Here is a 25,132-nt window from a genome sequence, read left to right as displayed (position 1 = left end):
CATGGTAATGTTTCGCTGACTGGTCTCGCTGGAAATTCTGAAGGCGAGAAACATGTTGGGAATGATCATTTTATTAACAATGGTGACGGGTCAAAAAACAAATGTTTTTCATGGCCAGCTCTCTTCCAAAAACAAATTAGACCTGGTGATAGTTTCAGAATGGACTCATCAGAACAAAGTGAGGGGGAAAGAGATAAAATGCTATTGGTTATTGTTTGTTTTTTACAAGAGAGGGAGAGAGAGAGAGAGAGAGAGAGAGAGAGAGTGTGTGTGTGTGTGTGTGTGTGTGTGTGTGTGTGTGTGTCACGGTGTGTGTGTGTGTGTCAGTGAGAGAGACAGACAGAGAGACAGAGGGAGAGAGAGTGTATGTGTGTGAGAGAGACAGGGAGAGACAGACACTAAGACAGAGACCTTGTTGAAACAGACAGAAAGAGACAGGGAGAGAGAGGAGCGGGGGCAGAGAGAGACAGACAGAGGGGGTGCGGGGGAGAGACACTGAGACAGACAGACAGTTGGCATTCCTATTTCAACAGGTTTTGCAGGCATTATCACTGGTCTGTCAACTGACAAGGACAGTTTAAGACGACCAATCTTTGAAGGAAGTTACAGATAAAAATTCAAATCAAAATGTACACTTGTCAACAACTGAACTGGCGACCAAAGAATTGTCCCACTTTCCTTTTCGATCAAAGGGAAATGACTTGTCCGTATGAACTGCCCTTATTCCCCTTCGAAAAAAATGCAATGCAATGCAGTTTCTGGGAAACTTTGTTGTGTACTTTGTATTAAACTTGCCTTTTTACGAGAGACAGTGGACACATGTGCACTCAGACGCACACACCAAAAGACAACCAGACACACACACACACACACACACACACACACACACACACACACACACACACACACACACAAACACACACAAACACACATAGAATTAAAATACAAATCCTCTTGTAGGCTTTTTACTTGTTTTTTATTGAATATATATCTTTACAGATTAGAAAAAATAACAATGTGAACAAGTAAAAAACATCAGAAATTAATATTTCAAATATAACTCACTGTGCAAGATATTAAACTGACAGGTTGTCACAGCTACAGACTACTCAAAATTCCACAAAAGTGGAATCTTGACATAAATGTACAGTTATAATGTTGATAGCTCTTGTAGTTTTTGTAGTTATAATAACATAGTTATAAAAGTACAAACTTTATCAAAAAACACATAAGCATATAATAAGTCATACAGTAAAACAATCGTAATCATGCCCGAAAGAATGCATCTTGTATGTTTCGTCATATACACAGATGAGTAATTCCAATGAAACCATCACTTCTGGTCACAGCACAGGGTATTGAAAAGCCTTGAAGGCGTGTTATGAAGCAGCACAGTATGATAACAATTGCACATACGACTCACCTTGGCCATATGTAATGTGAATCAGAAACTAGCAATTTGCTGTTGCATAATTTGGTTTTTCTTTTCCTTGTTTTTGTTTTATATGCATGTATCCAAATTTTTTTTTTCAAATACCCAGATAAATTATTTCAATGAAACCATCGCTTCTGGTCTTCTACTAACAGCAAAGGGTATTGAAAATCATTGAAGACATGTTATGAAGCAGCACAGTATGATACAATAGCACTTTCAAAACCAATGCCTTCAACAATCACCGGTTATATGTCCACAGTTTCCACAGCAGTGAAACATAACATATCAGACTGTACAGCAAAATTCATGCACTGTTAATGTTATCTTCATGACAGTATACACAGCTCATTTTCACAGAAAATAATGCATAATTATACAATCATGGGCAAATGACACATTGTATTAAAACAAAAGTACAGACAATCCATTCTTAAACCAGAGCTGCGTTGTTTGTTGTTTTGTTTTTTAGCATCATATCTTCTAAATCAGTCAGGGCTCATAAGAACAAGCGAATACAAAAGTCGTTTTCAAGGCAACATGACATTTCATTGATATGTGTCTTTAAATGTAAAATCTTGGTCACCATCCATCCATAGAGAATATATCAGAGCACAAATTAAGTGAGTTCATAATATGCAACACATCCCACATGGAGTATATATTCTATACAGTTCTATACATTTCTGTTTTATCGTCCTGCAACTGAGTTCGTCAAACATCGGCCATCAATCAGTATCATTTCTCTTGAAATCCCAAAACAGATAGACCATTAACGTTCCAAAATTCAGAATAAATAAAATATAATGGTAGTTTACTCGAACGTTTAATTTACGACAAAACATGCAACGATTTCTTTTGTCATAAATTAAACATTACAATAACCTACCGTTCTTGTTTTTTGATCATTTCTCTTGAAAGTTGAGTATTATCTTCGTAACTCAATCCTGATCTGGCACAACCTGTAAGTCAAGCATGAGCTTCAATCAGTATCACTTCTCTTCAAAGTTCAGCATAATCTTCGTAACTCAGTCCTGATCTGGAACAACCTGTAGGTCATCCTCTGGAGACTGAGGCCTTAAAGGCTGAGGATCAGGCACTATATACACCTCACTCAGTCCTCATCTGGAACAACCTGTACATCATCCTCTTGAGACTGAGGCCTTAAAGGCTGAGGATCAGGCACTATATACACCTCACTCAGTCCTCATCTGGAACAACCTGTACATCATCCTCTTGAGACTGAGGCCTTAAAGGCTGAGGATCAGGCACATACACCTCACTCAGTCCTGATCTGGAACAACCTGTACATCATCCTCTGGAGACTGAGGCCTTAAAGGCTGAGGATCAGGCACATACACCTCACTCAGTCCTGATCTGGAACAACCTGTACATCATCCTCTTGAGACTGTGGATCAGGCACATACACCTCACCGTCAGGCTCATCAAACGGCTCCACAGAACCTTCATCTTGATATGCTGGTTCTCCAGCATAGGGCGACCTCGGTGGGCTGGATCCAAAGAGATCCGGCGACCTTGTGTACGAGCGCCTGGGTGAGGATGGGACCTGGTGGTCCTGTGACAGGCCTGGAGTGGGTGGTCCCGTCACCGCAGGGTTCCACGGACTGAGGATGTAATAGGGCCCCGGTGACTGGGGGTTCTGTGACGGGCCCTGTGTTAGCGATCCCAGCACCGCAAGATTCCACGGACTTAACATGTAGGGCCCCGGTGAATGATGGGGCGGTGAAGGTGACAGGATTCTGGCCTGACCCTGAGGGCTGTACGGTGACACACTGGGGGAGTATTCACCACCAGTCCCTTCCGGTGAGAGGAGGGGGAGGGCTGGAATGCGCAGCGGACTGAAGGGAGGGGCCAAGCTCTCTCTGTCAACGCTGTCGTATCTGACCAGGCTGACTTCTCCCAGCCTGCGGTACTCATGGCCTACTGAATCACCGTGAGATTCGAGGCGTCCTTCGCCTTGGAGTTCAGACATGCTTTCATCATCTTCATTGTGTCCGCCCATGAAGATTTGTGCATCTTCAATGTCGGAACTGAGTGAAGACCCATCCAGACTCACTGGTGACATGTCCCCACCTGCTGCGCCGGTTGTGCCTTGAGATGAGTACAGGTGCACTGAATCATCTTGAGATAGGTGCTCTTGTACTGAATCTGGTTGTGATGGGTACAAGCGCAAAGGTTCATCTTGTGAAAGGTGCTCCTGCACCGAGTCTCCTTGTGATGAATACATGCGCGCTGACTCATCCAGAGATGCAAGTTCCATAGCCACAGTACTGAGAGGCACAAGCTGCTGGCTGTCTAAGTCGTGTAGACTTTGTGGACCGGACCGTGAACTGGTGGAGCCCAGTGTATTCACAGATCCACGCTCTCTTCCAGCTGGCAGAGGGCTCGCTGAGGAACCCAGGGCCTCTAGTGGCAAGTACTGAGGACTATTCTGCATGTACTCAGCTCTACTTCTCAAGCTTGACAGAACTGGAGAGGTGGGAACAAGCAGTGAGTGACTCCGCACAAACTCAGGAATGGATGGTGGATATAACTGTGGGCTGTGGAATACCTGTGCAGGTGAGGAGTACGGACTGGCTGAGGAGGAAGGGCGGGGTACAGGTGAACGGGGAAGACTGAATGCAGGTGAGTAGGGAGGACTGGGTACAGGTGAGTACAAAGGGCTGTGTAAAGGTGAGTAGCGAGGGCTGGGTACAGGTGAGAAGGGAGGATTTCCTGCTGGTGAGTGGTAAGGACTGCCTGGGTGTGAGTAGGCAGGACTGGTAGGCGAGCCAGCAGGAAACTCGGGGGACCCTGGACTGCAGGCTGAAGGGGAGTGCCCAGGGGTGGGCCAGGACTGCTCAGGGCTGCCTGGCAAGTGCACTGGGCTGCCGCCTGAGAACGTCCGGCTGCCCGGTGAGTATGCTGGGTTGGTTGGTGAGTAGACTGCTGTGCTCCGTGAAAAATCAGGACTGGGTGGTGAGCGGTCAGGAGAATTTGGAGAGGACGCTGGACTTGCCGGTGAGCGCAGAGAACTCTGGGACTGCAGCAACGGATCTGCGGTGAATGAGGGGCTGGTTGGTGAGTACATGTCACCCAGTGAAAACTCCATTGACACTGGCTGGTTCGAGGAACTGCTTGGATCCGGTGACTGCAGGCGCTCAGGGCTTGCTGGTGAGTAGGTCTCTGCCCGCAGCGGGGAAGACGGACTGAAAAAAGGTTTTGGAGTGTACACAAGGTCTGAGGAAGACAGACTCAGAGATGGACTGGTAGGGGTGTACAATGGAGATGCAGGGCTTGACCAGATGGGACTTGCAGGAGAGTAAGATGGACTTGACGGTGAGTAGATCGGAGACGGACTCGGACTTGTAGGTGAGTAAGACAGGCTTGATGGACTGGGACCAGTGTGTGAGTAAGACAGACTCAGACTTGTTGGCGAGTAAGATGGACTGGAGGGCGTGTAGACAGGAGACAGACTGGGACTCGTAGGGGAGAAGGATGGACTGCTCGGGGTGTAGGCTCCTGGAGTCTGCAGGCTGGACCATCTCGGGCTTGTTGGGGAGTAGGCAGGGCTGGTGGGAGTGTATAGCGGGCTGGTCGGCGAGTAACCCGAGGTCATGGGTGAGTATGAAGGGCTTGTGGGAGAGTATGAAGGGCTTGTGGGAGAGTATGAAGGGCTGGTGGGAGAGTATGAAGGGCTGGTGGGAGAGTATGAAGGGCTTGTGGGAGAGTATGTAGGGCTTGTGGGAGAGTATGAAGGGCTTGTGGGTGAGTATGTAGGGCTAGTGGGAGAGTATGAAGGGCTGGTGGGAGAGTATGAAGGGCTTGTGGGAGAGTATGAAGGGCTTGTGGGAGAGTATGAAGGGCTTGTGGGAGAGTATGAAGGGCTTGTGGGAGAGTATGAAGGGCTTGTGGGAGAGTATGTAGGGCTTGTGGGAGAGTATGAAGGGCTTGTGGGTGAGTATGTAGGGCTAGTGGGAGAGTATGTAGGGCTGGTGGGAGAGTAGGCACGGCTTGCTGGAGAGTAGGTGGGGCTCGTTGGAGAGTACGCTGACGTCATGGGTGTGTACGATGGAGAAGTCGGCGTGTACCCGGGACTTGTCGGTGAATACGACGGACTGGTCACCGAGTACCATGGACTGGTTGGTGAGTAGGAAGGGCTGCTCGGTGAGTATGACGGACTCGCTGGTGAGTACAGTGAGGAAGGGCTGTAGTCGGACGACCCCGGTCCAGGGCTGGAGACAGAAGCCACAGTTCCTGGCTCGTAGCCTGGGCTTGTTGGGGAGTACCCCATCGCTGTGCCATGAGTGGAAGAGGCTGGCGTGTAAGAGGGACCAGGGGTGTGAGCCGTAGCTGGAGAGTATGAATATCTCCAGTCAGGGGATGCTCCTCTGTCTTCTGGAGAGTTGGCGGAGGGTGAAAACGCGGGGCTGTAGCTGGGAGTGAAGCAGGCTGACACGGGTGAGAAGAGGTGGGTGCTGGGGCCTCTGCTGCTGGACCAGGGGGAGCGTGTGTCTGTGGCGCCCCATGGTGATGCGTTCTGATGCCACGGAGTGCCTGCTTGGTCATTGGCCAGGGTGCTGAGGCCTGCAACATGAAAACACACCTACTGTAAAACTGTTAACCCTGATCATGGTTAACTTCTTTCAGCTTCAGCAGTGCACTGACAACAACAAAATGTGTATATGTGCGAGTGTATGTCGTGAGCTCTCATGAGAAAGCCTTTGTTAGTATCATTATCAACAGCTATTGTGTTTTCAGCGTAGCAATAGGGTTCGTTATTTTGACAAGACAAGCATAATGCCGATGAGTCGACGACAAGATGAAAGTTTCTTGATATAAATAAACGATGATGAACGACTTCCGTAGGAATATGGAATAATTGCCCAAATAGGGCTATGTGAGACTATCCAATCGTTCCCCCATGTGTTTATCAGAATAGCAATATTATCATTACAATTAGAATTACAATAACAAGAAAGGTAAGTTGTTAGAATGTTTGTTATTGACAAAACAACTTTTTTGTTTTGTCAATAACAATCGCCCCAACAACTTACCTTTCTTGTTTTTTTATTCTGAATTTTGAAACGTTGGCAGTTTCTTTGTTTTTTGTTTTATTCATTACAATTAAAACCAACAGCCACTCACCAGGGAACATGGACGGAGCGTCTCCACCAGGGAGCTCCATGGCCTGCGTGCAAGCCTGGGTGTCCAGCATCAGGTCAAAGGCCCCGGTGCCTATCCTGGCCAGCTTGCCCAACATGATGCTCTCAGACACCCCCTTCATCGGGTCGCAGTCGGCGTGGTATGCTGCCTCCATCAGAACGTCAACCTTCAAGACAACGGAAAAGGTTGGTTATTATTTTGTATCGTCTCTTCAGCTGATATTGCTATTCGAGACTGATGTAAGTTTGTTTCTTTTCTCAGTTCACATGGCAAGCTCCATGCTTTAAAAACTATTTACAATCAGGTGTATCACTGTTAAAAGAAGGTTCTAAAACTTCATTACTTTCACACTTGTTTCTTCAAATCTTGTTGAAAAATCTGAATCTCCTTTAAAGAGTTAAAAATCTTGTCAGGGGGGGACATCCCGGAAGACAATGGACAAAGTGCGTGAGAAATGTCTGTACAGCACATGACCCTCCCTCCCCCCTAATCCCTCTTTCCTCCCGCCTCACCTCACCTACTCCCCCTCCCCGTTTCCCTCATTCCCCTAGCTTCCCCTCCCTTCCTTCCACCCCGTCCCCCCGCCATGTGTACTTACCGTCTGCTCAAAGGAACATTTGGCGAGAGCGCTGGGCTGGTGACGGTTGAAGCCTTGCCGAGAGATGGCAGTCAGGTGACCTTTGCAGGTCATGACCTCACACAGCAACATCAGGTGACGTCGGTTAACGTAGCCGCCGTCAAAGGAGATCACGTGAAGCAGTTCTTGTTCAATGGATTTGCGAGCAGCTTCAATGCCCAGGGTCTACGCAAAGCAATACAAAATAAAGTTTATTTGTGAAAAGTTTGTATCTTACTTATGTTAAGTGAGAAGTTGATCAACTTTGGCATAGTCCCGAATTAATCCTGTGGAAGTTACGTCACATACTGGAAGCGCGGCTGAGATTCAGTCATGGAAACTGTGCCTCTCAAGGGGCTAAACCAGGTAATTGCTCTAACTTTATTTTTGTGTTTACAGGTTTCTAAGCAAAGCAAAATGAGATTGATATCACTTCATGCAAAGTTTGAATCTGATTCGTAAATCAAAGAGTTTACTTATTTTTGTCGGCTCCCTCTCTCTCTTTTTTTCCTCCACCCACCTGATCCAATCATCGCTCTTATTTCCTCACAACACACCATACAATTTATAGTGCAGCAAACATGCTTGAGTTTCTGTGAAGACAAAATTCAGTACTGAGAAAATCAGGTCTTAAAAGCTGGAGGGATTTTAAAAATAGATGTAAATTTACATGGGGTAAGAACAGAAAATCTGAAAAGTAAGGTCTTAAAATTGAGGAAGTCTTAAATTTGGGGGTATTAATATAAGGGGGGTTCCACTGTATACACGAAAACACTTCAAGCAGTGCAAAGAAGAAACAATTCAAAAGTCCACACTCACAGAGAAGATCTCCACGATGTGGTTGGTGGTGGTTCTGCGGGTGTCAACCTCTGGGTCGCTGAGGACCCGCAGTAGGTTCGAACCTTCCGTCTCCAGCAGCCACTCTGGCACCGCCCGCAACACCCCTTCTGGCGTCACGCACAGCCGCTTCTTGCTCTCCTCTGTCTGTGGCCAGTACAGCGACACCTGAAAACAGTGGTGTTGGATACAGTGTATTGCAATGACAACTTAGCGCAGGAAATGCAAGCAAGAGTCAACCCTTCATCTTCCCCTCTGACGGGCGCTGTGGCGTGGTGGTAAGACGTCGGCCTCTTAATCGGAAGGTCGAGGGTTCGAATCCCGGCCGCGGCCGCCTGGTGGGTTAAGTGTGGAGATTTTTCCGATCTCCCAGGTCAACTTATGTGCAGACCTGCTAGTGGCTTATCCCCCTTCGTGTGTACACGCAAGCACAAGACCAAGTGCGCACGGAAAAGATCCTGTAATCCATGTCAGAGTTCGGTGGGTTATAGAAACACGAAAATACCCAGCATGCTTCCTCCGAAAGCGGCGTATGGCTGCCTAAATGGCGGGGTAAAAACGGTCATACACGTAAATACGTGGGAGTTTCGGCCCACGAACGAAGAAGAAGAAGATCTTCCCCTCTCCCCTTCACACACATATATGTCCTCACTCACTCATCTATATAAAAAACACAAAATAGAGGGACAGACCAACAGACAGACAGACAGACAGACACACACTCTCTCTTTCTCTCTCTCTCTCGCTCCCTCTCCCTCTCCCTCTCTCTCTCTCTCTCCCTCCCTCTCTCCCTCTCTCTCTCGATTTCCCCTCTCTCTCTCTCTGTCTCTCTCTCTGTCTGTCTGTCTGTCTGTCTCTGTCTCTCTCTCTCTCTCTCTCTCTCTTTCTCTCTCTCTCTCTCTCTCTCTCTCTCTCTCTCTCTCTCTCTCTCTCTCTCTCTCTCTCTCTCCCTCCCTCCCTCCCTCCCTCCCTCCCTCCCTCCCTCCCTCCGTCCGTCCGTCCGTCCGTCCGTCCGTCCGTCCGTCCCTCCCTCCCTACCTCCCTCCCTCCCTCCCTCCCTCCCTCCCAACATAAAAGAAAAGGACACAAACAAGCAGTGCTTGACATGCAAAAGCATCAGAATCACATTCACCAGTCCAGACGCTTACCTTCTTGATGCCTGGGATTCCCTTCAGGGCCAGTTCGGACAGGAGGGTGGACTCGATCACACGCAGGAACGTGTCGTCTGGCAATTTGTCCACTTCGCCATCTTCATCCTGAACACATTCAACAGATGTCAGTATAGAAACTGTCAACATAATGACTGAATTCTTACACTTTTGAACTTATGTGCAAATTACATACACATGTGCAGACGCACACATGGACAGACAGACTGATTGACTGACAAACAGACACAGATACAAACACACACACACATGCGCCCGCATACGTTCCTTGAAGAAAAACTCAAGTTCTCCGATCCTTACCTCATCGAGGTTCTTTGTGTCATCCTGTGAAACGATTCGGATCCTGATCACAAGGGTCTCAGAGTTGTCATCGTTGAAGATCACATGCAGATCATCACCAAAAGCTGAACAGAAAACTTGCCTTTTAGTATCCAAACAAGTTCATAATGTAAATCTTCTCAAAATAAATGCAAATACATTTGAACACTATCAGACAGACAGGACATTAAAACACATACACAGACAGACACACACACCACCACCACCCTTCCACACACACACACACAACCCTTCCCCCCACACACACACACACAACCCATCCCCCCACACACACACACATTCTCTCTCACCAGCACTGATGGCATCAGCGATGTATTCCATGGTCAGACCCTTGTCGGTCATTCTCTTCCGGTCAAGCTCCAGCCTCAGTAACCACGACGACAGTTTGCTGGCGTCAAAGTCCGGCATCTCGAAGTAGACGCTGACCCAGTCCTGGTCTTCGCCGACAACCGTGTTCAATGGGTCAGGGTCATAGTAGATGGCGCTGTTGTCAATCACATGACGCAGTGTCGTGTGTTCCAGGCGAGACTGAACAAACTGAAATATTGGAAACAAATTCCATTGTTTATAAAAGATACTGAGAATTCTTCCTATTTTAACAGTTCTGCTCTCCATCTCAGATCTGCCCAGGCTTAACCCCTTGACTGCCTTAGGACGGGTATACCCGTCCTGCACTTGTGCATTATTTCCATGATTAGATACTAAAAACAGATTCTTGGTTGAATTTCCTTTAAAAATAACATAGGTTTTACTTTCCTACCTACTGCCAGTTTGGAGCTAGAATTTTTTGTGAATTATTACACCCCGAACTCCAATATTCCCTGGCAGTCGGGAAGTTTTGATTGGCAGCGAAAGGGTTAAGGCAGGATAAAAACATCCCTCCACTCAGACACATACACACAATCAACAGCCGGACTGCTTCCTGTGCAAAATGAGCATTTTTTCAGATTTTTAGAGAGTTTCCACAGTGTATGAGCTGTATATGTTACCAACCTTTGCCCTCTCACTGTCTTGAGCAGCAGGAGCCGTGAGATGCACAGTCATAGCTGGGGTGTGGGGGTTGCGTGCAACGTTGAGAATCTCCTGCAGTCTTGGTACGCCAAGCGTCACGTTCTTGGCTGACACGCCTGCATAGTGGAACGTGTTGAGTGTCATCTGCGTGGCGGGCTCGCCTATGGACTGAGCTGCCAGGGCGCCAACCATCTCACCTGGGTGAACCTGTGGGAATTTGAAAATAAAGGATCTTGTGATGCACATCCCAGCCGCGCCTGGTGGGTTAAGGGTGGAGATTTTTTCTGATCTCAAAGGTCAATTTATGTAAAAGGAGATCCTGTAATCTATGTCAGAGTTCGGTGGGTTATAGAAACACGAAAATACCTAGCATGCTTTTCCCGAAAGCAGCGTTTGGCTGCCTGAATGGCTGGGTAAAAACGTAAAAGATCGTGTGAGTTTCAGCCCATGAACAAAGAAGAAAGAAGAAGAAGATTTACAGCAGCATAAACATACAGCTGGGTGGAAAACAGAATTAACAGTTGAACCTGCCCTGGTGACCACCTTTCAATTACGACCACCAGTCCTTTACGACCACCCCATAAGATCGTCAACAAGTTTTTTTTTGTATATGACCCACCTTTCGATAACTACCACCTGTCTTTAACGACCACTTGTCGGGCCCTTGGCTGGTGGCTATAGACAGGTTTAACTGTACAAATAACACTAGACACACCTGTGCCTGCTGAAAGCGAGCCTCAATCTGGGCGAGCAGCCAGTCAAAGGCCTCGCTGGACAGACGGTGCTCCTGCGTCACGCTCTTCGCACACAGGCTGGCACGCACCAGCAACCTCATCAGCTGGGTGGCTTGTGCGTTGCTATGGAGACTCGCGGCATCTTCACCTTGGATGACCTTGAGACGATCGCACAGGCTTCGGACATCTAGGGCAAGAGAACAGCTTATTTAGGGTAAGTTTCGTACAAAAGTTTCAGCTCAGCACAATATGCAATCTATTAAACAGATTTTTCATTATTTTGTAATTGTTTCCAGTCGATTCCCTGCAGCACCACCCACTCCCCCCCTACCCCTTTAAACAAATCAAACTATTGCCATCTTCCCACATCAAACCAGAAAGTTCACTCTAAAACTTCCAGCAGACTTGACTTAATTGAGCATAAAATGACTGACCTTGAATGACCTTGACAGGGGGCAGGTCAGACTTGTCTCGCTGGGACACGTGGAAGATGCTCTTGGCGTTCCAGATGAGCCTCTGCAGGTTGCACGGAAGCACAATGGAAGGAGACGTCTGCTGGAAGATCTTGCGCAGGTCATCGCGATCTTCGAGCAGTTGCTGCCACTCTTCCTCCAGCAAGGTCACTGACCCCAGGTCAGAGGTCACCTTTCGTGCCACATCCGGCGTCAGGAAACTCTGGAGTTTTCTGTGAATAAATTAACAGAGTATAAGAGGTTTTGACAGTAGGATCAGTCACTGTACTACAAAGTTGACGGCTTTTCCCAGGGCTTCACTTCTGCCTCTTTAACTGCAGGCAGGCTGAGCTATTTTAAGCACTAGCAGGGATAACACAGCACCTGCAGGCTAATGCTTGGTGCCAGCCACTGGTAAGTCCCATGTCCTGGTCTAGCCCAGTAGCATTTTGGTATAACAAGCTGGCAGCAAAATTTCCTCTGCCTTGGCTATTTTTAACTCGACCTTTCCTCAACGAAAATGCAAGCCAGGAACAGCTTTGTGTATCCATTTTGCGCATGCACACACACATACACCCACCCACCCACCCCACTCTTTTCTCAGTTTCCCTACCTGCTGTCTGTGACATCCAGCCTGTATCTCTTGCTGAGGGCAGCGTCCCCCATGAGGAGGGTGGGCATGTTCTGATGTTCCAGACAGGTAGCGTCCAGTCCGTCCTCTCCGTACTGCAGCTGCAGAAGTTGACCGCTACTCTGGTCTCGCACCGTTCCATCGTACTGGACCATCACGCTCTCCATAGCCTTGACCAGCCGTCGCTGAATGTAGCCTGAAACGATTTAGACCATGCTTACATATCTGGTTCTTCTTCTTCTTGGTTCATGGGCTCAAACTCCCATGGCTTTTATTGGTATGATCGTTTTTGCCCTGCCGTTTAGGCAGCCATACACTGCACTCAGGAGAAACATGCTGGGTATTTTCGTGTTTCTATAACCCACAGAACTCTGACACGGATATTTTCCGTGCGCACTTTTTCGAGGACAAATAGTGTCATGTGACATTATAGGCCAGTCATTTGCGAGGGGTGTGTCTCAAACACATGTCCCAGAACCACGTATCAATTATTTGTCCATGAGAAAAGTAAGGGTACTCACTCTTTCACAACCCTTACTACAGACCCGACAGAGTTATTCCAAAACATCATCTACAGTGGAACCCCCATTTTAAGACCTCCACAAATCTGAGAAAATTGGGTCATAAAAAGGAGGGAGTCTTAAAATGGGGGGTAATTTTACAGACGTTATGAACAGAAAGTCTGAGAAAACAAGGTCTTAAAAGGGAGGGAGTCTTAAAATGGGGATTCCACTAATTTCTATCACACCAACCTGTTTCGGCAGTCTTGATGGCAGTGTCGATCAGACCCCCTCTGCCCCCCATGGCGTGGAAGAAGAACTCGGTGGGGGTCAGGCCGGCCAGGTACGAGTTCTCCACAAACCCTCGCGACTCTGGGCCATAGTCATCTTTCACAAAGTGCGGCAACGTGCGGTTCTTAAAGCCAAACGGAACGCGCATCCCTTCCACGTTCTGCTGGCCCACACAGGCTATCACCTGAAATGGAAAATGTCAATTTAGCTGAGACTTGATCCTCTTCAGTGTTTTTAATCAAAAAACAGATAGACTGCTAATGTTCCCAAATTCAGAACTAAAAAACAGCAATGGTAGATTATTCGAACGTTTAATTTATGACAATGATATAATAATGTAACGTTTTAGTTTGTCACAAATGAAGCAATCAATTAACCTTCCATTCTTGGTTTTTGATCCTTCAGGTTTTGGACAAATACAGTGGAACTTCCTTTTAAGACCACTACAAATACAGTGGAACTTCCTTTTAAGACCACTACAAATACAGTGGAACTTCCTTTTAAGGCCACTACAAATACAGTGGAACTTCCTGTTAAGGCCACTACAAATACAGTGGAACTTCCTTTTAAGACCACTACAAATACAGTGGAACTTCCTTTTAAGACCACTACAAATACAGTGGAACTTCCTTTTAAGACCACTACAAATACAGTGGAACTTCCTTTTAAGACCACTACAAATACAGTGGAACTTCCTTTTAAGACCACTACAAATACAGTGGAACTTCCTTTTAAGGCCACTACAAATACAGTGGAACTTCCCTTTAAGGCCTCTACAAATAGCAGAAAATCAGGAGGGGGGGTTAAAATGAAGTGAGTCTTTAACTGAGGAGTCTTAAATGGGGATTCCACTGTACCTTCTTCCATGTTTATTATGGCACGTTCAGTCTGTATGTTTCAAATGTTCCATGAGGGTATGTACAGTGCCACCTGCACAATGCTTGCCAAATCCTGACAGACTTATTCCCGAAAATCGTCAATTCATGAAAAGTGACCGAGAGTCAAACCTGTGAAATGTTGATCTTGTTGCCCTTTGACCCTGCGTCGGCCATGACCTTGAAGTTGTTGTACGGAGAAAGCGAGTGCTGAGCACGCTGCCCTGTTTTGTCACGCGCGTTGTTCAACACCTGGTTCACCTGCATCAGATCAAAGGTAAACACGGTCACACACTTAACACACACTACGATGTCTTTTCACACACTTCACAGCCACTATAACTTTGTGTCAAGCAATCATTCTGACAACCTTCTTTGTTCATGGGTTGAAACTCGCACAATCTTTTATGTGTATGACCGTTTTTACCATGCCATTCAGCCTGTCATATGCCGCTTTTGGGGGAAGCATGCTGGGTAATTTTGGTGTTTCTCCCACCGAACTCTGACATGGATTACAGAATCTTTTCCGTGCGCACTTGGTCTTGTGCTTGCCTGTACAAACGAAGGGGGATAAGGCACTAGCAGGTCTGCACATAAGTTGACCTGGGAGATTTGAAAAATCTCTACCCTTATCGACCAGGCGCCGGGATTCAAACCTGCAACCTTCCGCATAGGAGGCCGGCGTCTTATCCACTACGCCACTGCGCCCGTCATTCTGACAACCATACTTTGCACAATGTCATAAGAAACCTAGTAAACAGTGGAGCAAGGATCGAAGGATAAGAAGACAAAATCTTAATATTTAAGGGTTTAATTATGAACAATAATTACCTGGTTTTCAAAAGTCTGTTGCAAGGTGCAACCAGGCCGGGCCACCATCTTGTTAGTCTGTGAATCTTCAACAACCTGCTGCACTGCATGCTGAAAAACGAAAAACGAAAATAAATCTACCAACAAAAATAATGATAACAAGCATGAGGAACCCCCGTTTTTAAGACTCCCTCCTTGTTTTCTTAGACTTTCTGTTGATAACCTCTGAAAAATTACCCCCATTTTAAGACTCCCTCCTTTTTAAGACCTGATTTTCTCAGATTTGTAGAGGTCTTAAAAGGGGGGTCCCACTGTAGAATTATCAAAGAAAGGTCTGTAGGTCGTCCTGAACTGTTACAGAATTGCACCAGTGTAAGGGTTAAAAGGAAGGTGAGGGTGCCAGGGGGGGTAATGGGTGGGGAACTGTACCACCATACAATGTCTTAAGTTCAAGAAAAACAATAGGTGACAAAGCTAACTTTCAGATTTCTTTCTCAATGAATTTTTTTAACAGTTACCTTGGCCTCCATGATGGTGTTCTGAATGTCGGCGTAGGTCTGCCGATCGGCGATGGTGTCTTCGATGCCGATGCTGAGGCCCTCTGTCAGCAGCCATTGGTTGACCAGCTTCTGGATGGCTCCGTACATGACCCCAGCGACCTCGTGACCCATCTCCATGACGACAACGTGAGGGAGAGAGCCGGCGGATGTTCCCAGCGATTTCTTGCACAGCATGCCCATCAGCAGCTCTCCATTTTCCACCAACACCTGCAGGCACAGTACCATTAAAAACTTTAAATTAAAAAAATAACATGACCTCCATTCACCTGTTTATTTTAATCACAACCTGTTTTTTTCTTTTTTTTCTTGTGCTGTAACAAGAAAGGTAACGATTAAACAAACAAGAGCTTTAGTACTGAGTTGTCGGTAAATAGGCTTTGCGAAGTCTTCGCGAAGTCGACTTCGGGCTCAATTAAGGACGGTCTTTACATACAAACCTACTGTATCTTTATTCAAACAGCTGAGAATTTGAGCAACCGTTCAACACTCATTTCCCCCAAAAGCGTGGTATGGCTGCCCTGAATCGCAGGGTAAAACCGGTCATACACATACAAACCCACTCGTGCAAAAGCGTGAGTGAACATGGGAGTTTCAGCCCATGAACGAAGAAGAAAAAGAACCACTCATTAAAATCTGACTTCATTTTTACCTTGGTGTCTCCAGGTGAAATCCAGCGGTAGACTTTTTCGTCATCTGGGTGTGTGCTGTGCTGCCGCATGCAGTTGACTCCCTTGGGGATGAGGAGGGAGAGGAGTTGCTTCCCTGTCCACAGAGGGCGCGGCTTGATGATGGCAGGCTGGGGGATCTGACCGTCCCAGTCCGGGACTTGCATCAGCAGGTTCATCACCTCCCCCTGCAAAAGAAATAGTGTTATTAAATATTGAACAAAATGTTTGAGCAAGTTTGTGGTTCAGTTTGTACTATTTGCCATACAGCCAGTACTTAAAAGTAATTTTTCTTCTTCTTCTTCGTTAATGGGCTGAAACTCCCACGTTCACTCATGTTTTTGCACAAGTGGGGTTTTACGTGTGTGGTCGTTTTTATCCTGCCATTCAGGCAGCCATACGCCACTTTCAGGGGAAGCATGCTTGCTATTTTCATGCTTTTATAACCAATTATGGATTACAGCATCTTTTCTGTGTGCACTTGGTCTTGTGCTTGCGTGTACACACGAAGGGGGATAAGGCACTAGCAGGTCTGCACATAAGTTGACCTGGGAGATTGGAAAAATCTCCACCCTTAACCCACCAGGCGCGGCCGGGATTCGACCAAAAAAGACAAATAAAAGACACGGTACCTGCTCCAAGAAGGTGTCACGTCGTGTCATTTTGCCGACACCAGTGAGCGTGTCCTGAATGATGCCCATGACGGGACGGTTGGACTGTGGTGTAATCAGCATCTTTGAAACAGACGCCAGTTCCGACACCTCTGCCCGAGCCTCCAGCGACTGAGGTAGATGGAGGTTCATCTCATCTCCGTCAAAGTCTGCATTGTATGGCTCTGTGACACTGAAAGAAAGATAAGAAAATTAAAAACACAACCTGAGATTAAGCCAGAAGGTAGAAGATTATTTACCTGAGATAAAGCCGGAAGGTAGAAGATTATTTACCTGAGATTAAGCCGGAAGGTAGAAGATTATTTACCTGAGATTAAGCCAGAAGGTAGAAGATTATTTACCTGAGATTAAGCCGGAAGGTAGAAGATTATGTACCTGAGATTAAGTCAGAAGGTAGAAGATTATTTACCTGAGATTAAGCCGGAAGGTAGACCAGGGCAAAACCTTGACGCGGTGACACATCATGGACATCTTGTGAAGTGACGGCTGTCGGTTGAACACCACGTAGTCACCGTCAATCATGTGACGCTCAACCTGAATTGTGTCAAAACAAGGAAATGCTATAAAGCTACTCTTTGCAATATGAGCATTGTCGATTAATGCCAAATATGCTCAAGTTTTCACACGTCTTCACTATTAGTACTAGATCTGTTACAAATCCAAGGAGAGGAAGTTATCAGATTCTGTCAATTTGGCGAGTATGTATTAACATAACATTGCGGCATCTTTTCTTAAATAACATGCAACCCATTTTCTTCAAACTGCACAACTTTCCTGAAGCTGGAGAAATTGCAAAGCTTCTTAAATGTGAAAGCAAGAATGTCAAATTGTTAACTAATCAACCTCACACTCCTGATGAAATTAATCATCTGCCATCTTTGTCAGCGAGGGAGCAACACTCTTGCGCACAGATCGATTTCTCGCAATCCGCACACACGTCACTCTCCCCGACCTCAGGCAACCCACACCTTGTAGCCCAGTTGAAGGTGAAGGTCACCCGGGTTGGGGTGAAAGCGAAGGTCAATTCGCTGACCGTTGTCACGGACGACATACTTTGCCCCAGGATACTGGTTAGCTCCCTTATGTACCAGCTGCTGCAGCCTGAGCGTAAACGGTTGTTGATGAATAAACCAATCATATGTCATTGTCATATCTATTCTAAATATAGAGGAACCCCTCTTTTAAGACGCAATGTTTCAGAGGTCATCCCCTTTTTCATAACCTAATTTTCCAGATTTTCTGTTAATAATAATGTCTATAAATTTACCTCCATTTCAAGATTCCCTCCCTTTAAGGACCTGACTTTCTCAGATTTTGGAGATCCTAAAAGGGGGGTTCCAATGTATAAGTGCAGTCACTATATGCAATCAGCACCTACATCTATACATCGATACTTCAAAATGCTGGGCAAGGGAATGATTCTTTACCTGTGGACACATTAAAACACTCATTAAAAAGCACTACATTCAGCCTATGCGTTTTCCAGCAAGTATACATGTACACACAAAAATTGTATAAACATTGGAGAAAACCTAAAAAAATCATGAATCTACACACAGTTTTCATGGTTGTAATTCTGAACACCAAATAACGGTCTGCAGTTTTTAAGATCGACATTCTAAATATTATTTGACAGCTTTACACCGAGTTTTCATGATTTTGATAATAAACTGCACACAACAGCTCTCTTTGTACACCGTTTTCACTATCACAAAGCTCTACCATCAGCCCCTTATACCTGTCGATGTTGAAGGGAGTGACAATCTCCGGGTAGGTCAGGTTGTGTGCGATGGAGCGTGGCACTCCCACCTGGTCGATGGTCAGGTTAGGATCGGCTGTGATCACCGTGCGTGCAGAAAAGTCAACTCTTTTCCCCATCAGGTTGCCACGGACGCGACCCTCTTTGCCCTTCAGGCGAGCGCTCAGTGACTTCAGTGGGCGGCCTGACTTCTGCACAGCCTGTTGTGACAGAATTTTGTGTTCATTTCATGAAGAGTCGATTCAAAACATATGTAAAGTAAGCTAAGAAAGACAAGTCTTTGAGCCTGCAAGCACTAGAAAACCCAATCGGAAGGACACTCACATACACAGGCACTCTCACACACACATGCACGCACACACACACGCACACGCACGCACACGCACACACACACACACACACACACCAACTTTTACAAAATGTCTTCCCTCCCTTTACAGACCTGTGGTAGAGAGGGCAGTTCATTGTTGACGAAGGTGGCACAGTGGTACTGCAGCATCTTGACGTCGATGTCCAACACATGCTGCGGACATCCGTTCTGCTCATCCCGTCGTAGCTGGTTGTTGGCCTTGACGATATCGGCCAGCTTGTGTGTCAGATCGTCCTGTGGGAAAAATACTGCATCAGATCAAATCTTTCCCCCGAAGATCAAGTACGCACAGACAAGATCTTGCAATCCATGTAAGAGTTCAGTGGATTACAGAAACATGATACTACCAAGCATGCAGGTGTCGTGGGGTCAAAACGGTGATACACGTAAAAATAAACACACGAGTGCACGTGGGAGTTTCAGCCCATGAACGCAGAAGAAGAACAAGAAGATCAAATCTTACGCAGTCAATTGTTTGTGTAAAATGCCACATATACCATGGAATAGTACCTTTGTATCTTTCCTGTTTTGGGAAACCTTCAATTAAGGGATCTTCAAAGCAAGTCAAAGTTAACAGCACTGTTCCATGAGTGTTAATCAAAGGGAGATAACCACTTTCTTGTACTTGTTTCGAGGATGAAAGGGCGAGGAAAGCTCTTGAGATTTCTGCCCCCATTACCAGGACTGTCCTCACTTCTGTGATGGATTACAAATAATTGTTGGAATACAGAAGAAAAAAAGAAAAAACTGGGGATACAGCCTTCTTGAGAAAAACAAATGAAACAAAACAAAGACCAACATTTCACCCACACTACAGTGGAACTCCCCTTTTATTACAGTGGTACCTGCGATGAAAGGACACCCTTGGGACCAGCTAAACGTCTCCCCACATTGCAGGTGGCCTGTCATGACAGGTATACTTTGGTAGAGATAATAGACAAAGGGACCCCAGAATGTGTCCTTTTAAAGGAGGTGTCCTCTCATCAGAGGTACCACTGTACCTCCAAAAATCTGAGAAAATCAGGTCTTAAAAAGGAAGGAGTCTTAAAATGGGGGTAAAGTTACAGTGGCTATGATCAAAAATTCTGAGAAAACAGCCTGGTCTTAAAAAGGGATTCCTAATTTGGGGGGGCTTAAAAGGGGGTTTCACTGTATTTCCCTCTAAAATCAAAACTCAAGGGCAACTGTACATACCTGACTTCTGGCCGAACCAAACATGACCACGGATGGTCGCACGCACAGAGGCGGCACAGGGAAAACAGTGATGATGAGCCACTCCGGGCGAGAGAACTCGGGGTCCATTCCCAGGTGCCAGCAATCGTCATCAGAGACGTTGCGGAACACCTGCAGAGCACGCTCGGCAGTGACCACTACTTTCTTCTCCTGGTTTTCGTCATTGGTGAGTGTGTACACTGCGGTGATGTCAAGACCTTTCTTCTTGAACTTTGGTTGGATGTGGCCACAGCCTGTGTATTTTGGCTAAAAATACAACAGAAAGTGAACGCTTAAGGGGAGGTGGGCCAGTGCACTACCTTTTTTTTAATTTTGAATGTTTTATTGTGTCTGAATGTTATTTTATGAAAGAAATGAACAAATGATGACAAAGAATAGTCACTTTTTGTATTTTCGGTTGCTGGTTTTTGTTTTACGCGACAAAAACAGTCAAAATACAGACAAAAGTGGAGTACAGGAGATACACGGATTTTCATCAGATGTGATTGTCACACTTCTAATTATTGTTTTATTTTATCCTTCTGGGTATGCTCTAGGGGATTACGAAGCAGATCTTGTTTATTATATTTATATTTGGAGTTAGGAACACTTCTTTGTTACAACTGTCAAACTTTAGGGTAACGCTTGCGAAATTATTTTTTGAAATAATCTGGATATGACTATAATAAAATTTCAGCAAAATCCCTTCGTAATCCCCCAGAATGTTATATTTTGCACAAACTACAAAAGAAAATATTGCTCTAGCTAAATTACAGCCAGAGAAATCGCGTAACCCAAGACGTAACCGTAGGCAAAATGGCTGAACTGAGAAAAACGACATTGAAGATTGAACACCACAGAAACACTATTGAAACAGACACACAAGGACAAAACTGTGTTATGAATGAACAGCTTAGTTTATTTGAATTGCAAATTACTTAGCCTTTAGCACGCCAGCAGAGAATTTATGCGTCCATCCCTTCTTTCCCTCTGTCAACCAGCATGGGGATACTGCCCCAGCGCTAAACGTGTATCAATGACCCGATTCTCGTTTGTATTTGCATGCGAGAATAACGGTATTTTTAACGGTAACTTACTTGAGCCAGAACGAGACTTATTTCCTTCCGTTATCTCGTCGATTTGTTGGTTTCCTCGAAGTTTTCTGCTTTTGTTTTTTACATCGATACAGTACTTTGGTGCTTCGACAAGCAAGATGGAGGATGATGAGTTTGAAACTTTCGTTTGAGTTGTTTTTTGACAACAAATCGTACGTGGAATCTGAACGATTTACTGAGGAAGCTCTTCGCAATGAACTGTGTATCGCGGTGAAGAAAATGACACACTTCGTCAAGACAGTGACGGAATTTACGAAAGTGCAGATTGATACAAACAGTTGCTGATCCAGTTTCGTTCGGGAAATGGCAGGCCCAGCAAACATTACCGATAATCTGACTGATGTTGGATACTTTCTCCTGTTTTTGTTTTTTTTGCGTAGCAAATGCTCAACTTGCTTGTTGAGGAGATACTGCACAGAAACTGACTCAAATTCAGCGCAAAGCAAGCCAGTGCCGAGACGTTAAAAGTGTGCTGCATGGCGTGTTCGGAAATGGCGACCTGTGGATCTGCGTGGAGATCAAAGCTTTCCTCTGTATCGGAAACACCGACAGAATCCAAACTTTGGCCTAGTACCAGCGGAACTACTTGTTGTTGCTAACCGAACTAATAAAGACATTGTCCTCTTTCTTATTTCGAGCCATTGTTATCGTATCAAAGGTTGTTTCTCAAGGAAAAATTCGCTTTCGGTTGTCACCGATCGTTTGATGTGTAACCAGGATGTTGTAAAACCGAGTGAACTTCGGGTGTTCCCGTCATGGCCGAGAGTCTCTTCGGTTGTTTCCGTATGAAAAATTCTTAAGCTGAGCATGCGCACTCACAAAGTAAACTGGTTCCCGATTTCGGTTTATGAAACGAACCAATGGATGTCGAGTACCTTCCAAATAAGGACATTTCCGTTCGATTACGATTGCTGCCTTTGCAACGGACAAGTGGCTGAGTGAATGGAACATTCATCAAAACACTGATGTCATGTTATAGGTCAAGAGCTGCTGCGCAGTTTCGTATGTCGTGAATGCGCTGTTTTGCTGAGGACAAAGCCGTAACTAGCCTTTGAAATGAGACATTTTTTGGCGGGGGAATATCGACTACAGAAGACAATCAATGCCACACATGTTCACATTTTGTCTTTTTTGACAGATAAATAGGACACTTTTGACAAAAACACCGACACACATGGATGATAGGTATGTTATGGAAACATAATCTGCTAAAATACCCAAAACAGTGTTTTGAACGATTTGGTCAATTTTGCACTGGCCCACCTGCCCTTAAATAAGGTGCAGGTAACCTTATGTCTACAACATGTACCACTCAGAAGCAAAATTCTAAGTAGGCTATATTTTCAAAGCATTTCATTGTTTCTAATCAACTAATTGAAACACATGGAAACCGGCACGGTTGGCCTAGTGGTAAGGCGTCCGCCCGGTGATCGGGAGGTCGAACCCCGGCCGGGTCATACCTAAGACTTTAAAATTGGCAATCTAGTCTGGCATTATGGGGTTAGTGCTAGGACTGGTTGGTCCGGTGTCAGAATAATGTGACTGGGTGAGACATGAAGCCTGTGCTGCGACTTTTGTCTTGAGTGTGGCGCACGTTATATGTCAAAGCAGCACTGCCCTGATATGGGCCTTCGTGGTCGGCTGGGCGTTAAGCAAACAAACAAACAAACAAAACACATGGAAACAGCCACGTGTTGCCTTCACAGCCCTCACTAGCGATTAGCCCCTCCAATATTTGTACGAGGTTTTGCAAGAAGCAAGAAAAGGTCACTCTCCCAAAACCCATACAAACCCGACGGAGTTATTTTCGAAAATCATCTATTCTATAATTATTTTTACCTGCGTCTCACACTCCGTGGAGGCTGGGTTGTCCACCTCTTCTCCTCCCCGACAGACGCGTTGTTTCTTGCACAGTTCATACATGTGCAGCAGACGTTTCTTGGGCTGACCCTTAGTCTTCTGCAGGACCGTCTTCACTGCATGGTCACTCTGAAGAACAGCCAAAGCAATGTTCAATAAAGTACAGTGGAACCTCCCTTTTAAGACCTTCACAAATCTGAGAAAATCAAGTCTTAAATTAAAAAGGAGGGAGTCTTAAAACAGAGGTAAATTTACAGATGTTATGAACAGAAAAGCTGTAAAAGCAAGTCATATAAGGAGAGGAGTCTTAAATTGGAGGGTCTTAAAAGGGGGGTTCCACTGTATCTAGCTACTCATTTAATCATCAAAATCCCCCTCACCGGAGAGACCAGCAGCTTGGAGCAGTGAAAGCAGAAGCAGCGGAGCAGCTTGACCGCTTTGGTCAGAAAGCTGACGTGGAATACAGGCTTCGACAGCTCAATGTGCCCAAAGTGCCCTGGGCACTCGTTGATGGTGCCCGCACAGGTGGTGCAGCGTGACTTACGATCCACCGCACCTTGTCTCGGGTCCATAAGCCCACCTTCCTTCGGGGCACCATTTTCAGCGGTGACTGCATGCCGTATGCCACCATCAGTGACAGACATGGCCCACTGAGAAAATGGAGAAAAATACACTGTTTCAGTGTGTGTATGCAATCACTGTTCAGAACCAAAATAGCATGTCTGTTCAGCTCTGTTGTGTTGATTTTACTCAGACTTATTCACATCAGATTCTTTAAATGCAATCGTCTATCAGCAGCTATATCTGATGAATTTTAGTTTAGATTTGACAATATTCATACAAGCAAATGCCTAGTTGACAAACCAGCAACTCATCTTCTTCTTGTTCGATAGCAAAACTCTCAAAGAGTCAAACAGATACTAATACTACAGATACGGCCTACTACTAAACACAGACAGACAGACAGACACACACACACCGCGTGCAGCAAAGGGAGAGGAACATATGATACCTTAAACAGATCTACATGTGATGAAAGAAGTGCCGAAAAAGAAAGTAAAAGTAGATGGTCGTTTTATATAGTACTGTTTCCTTGGGTTTAACATCACCAACGTAGTGAATGGTTATTGACAATAACATTATTTTTGTAATTGCCTCAAAATGTGTCAACGCAACTAAGCAGTCACCATGTTATACCCCCTCCCCTTTGCAACGACTCACCGAGGAACGTGTGTCCCTGAAAACAGCCAAAGCGCCATTTTTGTTTATAATCCTTATAACGGATATCCGGTTTCTAAGACATGCGCATGACGTCACACATGGGATTGCACCATCGTCTGCAATAGTTCGCGTCTTCTCTGTAATCGAGGGAACGGACCGGTCTGAATACTTGTAAATTTCGCTCAAAGGGAATAAAACGAGAATATTTTAAATATTTGAAAATACTTTGTCGTTTAAATAATTGTTGGTGATGTATCGTTATTATATTCGTGAGGACTTTGATGTTTCATGGGTAAAGAACACAAAGGGAAACTAATTTCAAATAAAAATGAAATGATTTCGGGAGAAATAACGCAAACACAGTAAGAGCAGCTCGTTTTATTTTTCTTCAATTACTGTTAGGCTGACTGATCAACCTACAATTTGTTCAGGACTGAGTACTCCAAACTGAACCCGCCGCACATCTCGCAGCGGGGCAGGCGAGTCGTCCGTATAAGTCATGTTGACCACTTTTTCTCCTTGTTTTGGCTTTCTTTTCACTGTACACACCACACACAAGTCTTCGCGATTTCAAGAGGAAGTTTCCAGGTGAAATTTTGCACAAGAAGACAAGGCAGGCGTGTTCAGCACAAGAACCAGTACAGCACAAGTAGGCTCGAGGTGAGCACTATCGGCTGTCGTCTGCTTCGTTGGCTGTGCAACGAGCGAATGAGCTCTTCGGCGGACCGGAGAGCTTTTGAAGGAGTAAGTACGGGAATTTTTGCTTCCCAAAATAGCAATTAGTCACACAAACGCGGAAAGACCAATCAGATTTGCTATAAAGCTTCACATAGAGA

The 25,132-nt window shown here is 45.6% G+C and overlaps 1 protein-coding gene across 2 annotated transcripts; it reads right to left on the bottom strand.

Moving 5' to 3' along the window:
* Positions 1-960: 960 nt before the first annotated feature.
* Positions 961-25,000, bottom strand: LOC138964851 (DNA-directed RNA polymerase II subunit RPB1-like). Of its 2 annotated transcripts, XM_070336905.1 has the most exons (25): positions 24,717-25,000; positions 23,456-23,725; positions 23,055-23,204; positions 20,083-20,367; positions 18,961-19,122; positions 18,498-18,718; positions 17,728-17,860; positions 17,169-17,293; positions 16,721-16,931; positions 16,073-16,276; positions 15,382-15,630; positions 14,885-14,974; positions 14,186-14,314; positions 13,140-13,362; positions 12,370-12,583; positions 11,739-11,989; positions 11,286-11,491; positions 10,553-10,777; positions 9,850-10,096; positions 9,521-9,624; positions 9,200-9,307; positions 8,034-8,219; positions 7,197-7,400; positions 6,581-6,764; positions 961-6,019 (listed from the first exon to the last, which is right to left on the bottom strand). In XM_070336905.1, the coding sequence occupies exons 1-25, from the start codon at positions 24,795-24,797 to the stop codon at positions 2,799-2,801; spliced, it is 7,683 nt and encodes a 2,560-aa protein (XP_070193006.1). In that variant the 5' UTR covers positions 24,798-25,000; the 3' UTR covers positions 961-2,798. The 2 variants fall into 2 exon arrangements, with proteins under 2 accessions (XP_070193006.1, XP_070193004.1); XM_070336903.1 differs by lacking the exons at positions 17,728-17,860; positions 18,961-19,122; positions 20,083-20,367; ... (1 more) ...; positions 23,456-23,725; positions 24,717-25,000 and having other exon boundaries at positions 18,498-18,604.
* Between the last annotated feature and the right edge of the window lie 132 nt (positions 25,001-25,132).

Source organism: Littorina saxatilis, linkage group LG4 (genome assembly GCF_037325665.1).
Source record: "Littorina saxatilis isolate snail1 linkage group LG4, US_GU_Lsax_2.0, whole genome shotgun sequence".
NCBI classification, from domain to species: Eukaryota; Metazoa; Mollusca; class Gastropoda; order Littorinimorpha; family Littorinidae; genus Littorina; species Littorina saxatilis.
Note: the sequence above shows the minus strand (reverse complement) of the source record. Positions and strands in the feature narration are given on the sequence as shown.